General features: G+C 41.1%; 1 protein-coding gene across 1 annotated transcript in view; it reads left to right on the top strand.

The window, feature by feature from the left end:
• Window positions 1–2: 2 nt before the first annotated feature.
• LOC102214237 (protein NLRC3-like) overlaps window positions 3–1,920 on the top strand; it is a gene marked incomplete at both ends in the record, with an annotated part of 3,001 nt that continues 1,083 nt past the window's right edge. The window contains 2 exons of the mRNA XM_005755626.1: window positions 3–841; window positions 1,449–1,622. Coding sequence (XP_005755683.1) covers window positions 3–841; window positions 1,449–1,622 — 1,013 coding nt within the window. The remainder of the gene's footprint in view (window positions 842–1,448; window positions 1,623–1,920) is intronic.

Genomic DNA, 1,920 nt, shown 5'->3' with positions numbered 1-1,920 from the left:
AGGGACATGAGACGAGTCCACAGGAGCTGATGCAGGCTGACAGGGAAGTTCTCCTGAAGTTGGGGAGGCTGGCCTTTGAACATCTGGAGAAAGGAAACATCCTGTTCTACCAAGAAGACCTGGAACTGTGCGGTCTGGATGTCACAGAGACCTTAGTGTACTCAGGTGTTTGTACAGAGATCTTCAAAAGAGAGTGTGTGATCTTCCAGAAACCGGTCTACTCCTTTGTTCATCTGAGCATTCAGGAGTTTCTGGCTACTGTCTACATGTTCCACTGTCACACTGAAAGGAAGACACAGGTGGTGGAGGACTTCCTGATAAATATTTTTCCTCATTTATTCAGTGATGATTATAATGATGATGACATGAAAAGCTCCTCTTTGGATGTGTTTCTCTGGAGAATCATGGAAAAATCCCTCCAAAGTAAAAATGGCCACCTTGACCTCTTTGTTCGTTTCCTTCATGGCCTCTCTCTGGAGTCCATCCAGACACTGCTACGAGGCCTCTTGGGTCAGACAGAGAACAAACCAGAAATCTCCCAGAGAGTCATCAAGAACCTCAAAAAAATGAATAGTTATGAAATCTCTCCTGACAGGAGCATAAACATTTTCCACTGTCTGATGGAGATGAATGACCTCTCAGTGCATCAGGAGATCCAAGAGTACCTGAAGTCAGAAAACAGATCAAAGCAGAAACTCTCTGAGATCCACTGCTCAGGCCTGGCCTACATGCTGGAGATGTCCGAAGGGGTTCTGGATGAGTTGGACCTTGGGAAATACAACACATCACCCGAGGGACAGCGGAGATTGATTCCAGCTGTGAGGAATTGCAGAAAGTTTCGGTGAGCCCAGATGTGATAATAATTGTGCTTATGCTTATCCTCCCAATGCTCTCTTTTAAAGCTTCCTTCCAGTTGGACATCACCTCACCTAGGAGGCATTCAACAGTCATTTTAATCAGATGCTGAACCACCTAAATTGGATTTTTAATGTGCAGGAGCAGCAGGTTATTTACAGTTGTCTCAAGGCACTTTACATTTTAAGGTCAAGACACTAAAATAATACAGAGAAAGCCCTAACTAGCAGACGACCCCCTATGAGCAAGGATTTGGCAACATTAGGAAGGAAAAACACCCTTGGAACAGGAAAAAAAACTCTTGTAGAACCAGATTCAGGATTTATCATGAATGTTTTTAGATATTAAAAGTCCACATCCACATATTTAATTGTTATCATATTTAATCAGGTTCAGATCTGATACTGTCAAATGTTTGGTTTAATTTCTTTACTGCTTGACAGCAGGCAAAGAGATCATCTTTCCAAGTGGAACTGATGAACCACTGATATGAATAACAAAATGCCAAACAGCAAGACTCCAACTCAAATGTACAAAATTAATATAAAATGTCCTATTTATAATAATGTTTTCTAATATTTTTGCCATTACAGACTTTCTAACTGTTGGCTCTCAACAACTCACTATGAAATTGTGGCCTCAGCTCTGAAGTCCAGCCCTTCCTATCTGACAGAGCTGGATCTGAGTGGAAACCACCTGAAGGATTCAGCATTGAAGCAGCTATGTGCTGCTCTGGAGAGTTCAAACTGTAGACTGCAGACTCTAAGGTTATTTCAATGGGATTGCTTTTATTTCTGGAGATATCTCAGTTGTTTGACTTGTGAATTAAATTAATCTCCTTACAAAGGAGTCTATTGCTGTCCAATATAGGTCATCAATGGTCATGGAAATGAAATAATAAGCAGCTATTTGAATTATTAATGACTTTATCTGTTTTTTTCCTTTATTCATATTGAAAAACTGCAGGTTGTCAGAGATCAGCTGTGCTGCTCTAGTCTCTGCTTTGAAGTCCAACCCCTCTCACTTGAAACATCTAGACCTGAGTGACAACAATCTGCAAGATTC

Source organism: Pundamilia nyererei, unplaced genomic scaffold, assembly GCF_000239375.1.
Source record: "Pundamilia nyererei isolate P.nyererei 1_Seehausen unplaced genomic scaffold, PunNye1.0 scaffold02216, whole genome shotgun sequence".
Taxonomy (NCBI): Eukaryota; Metazoa; Chordata; class Actinopteri; order Cichliformes; family Cichlidae; genus Pundamilia; species Pundamilia nyererei.
Note: the sequence above shows the minus strand (reverse complement) of the source record. Positions and strands in the feature narration are given on the sequence as shown.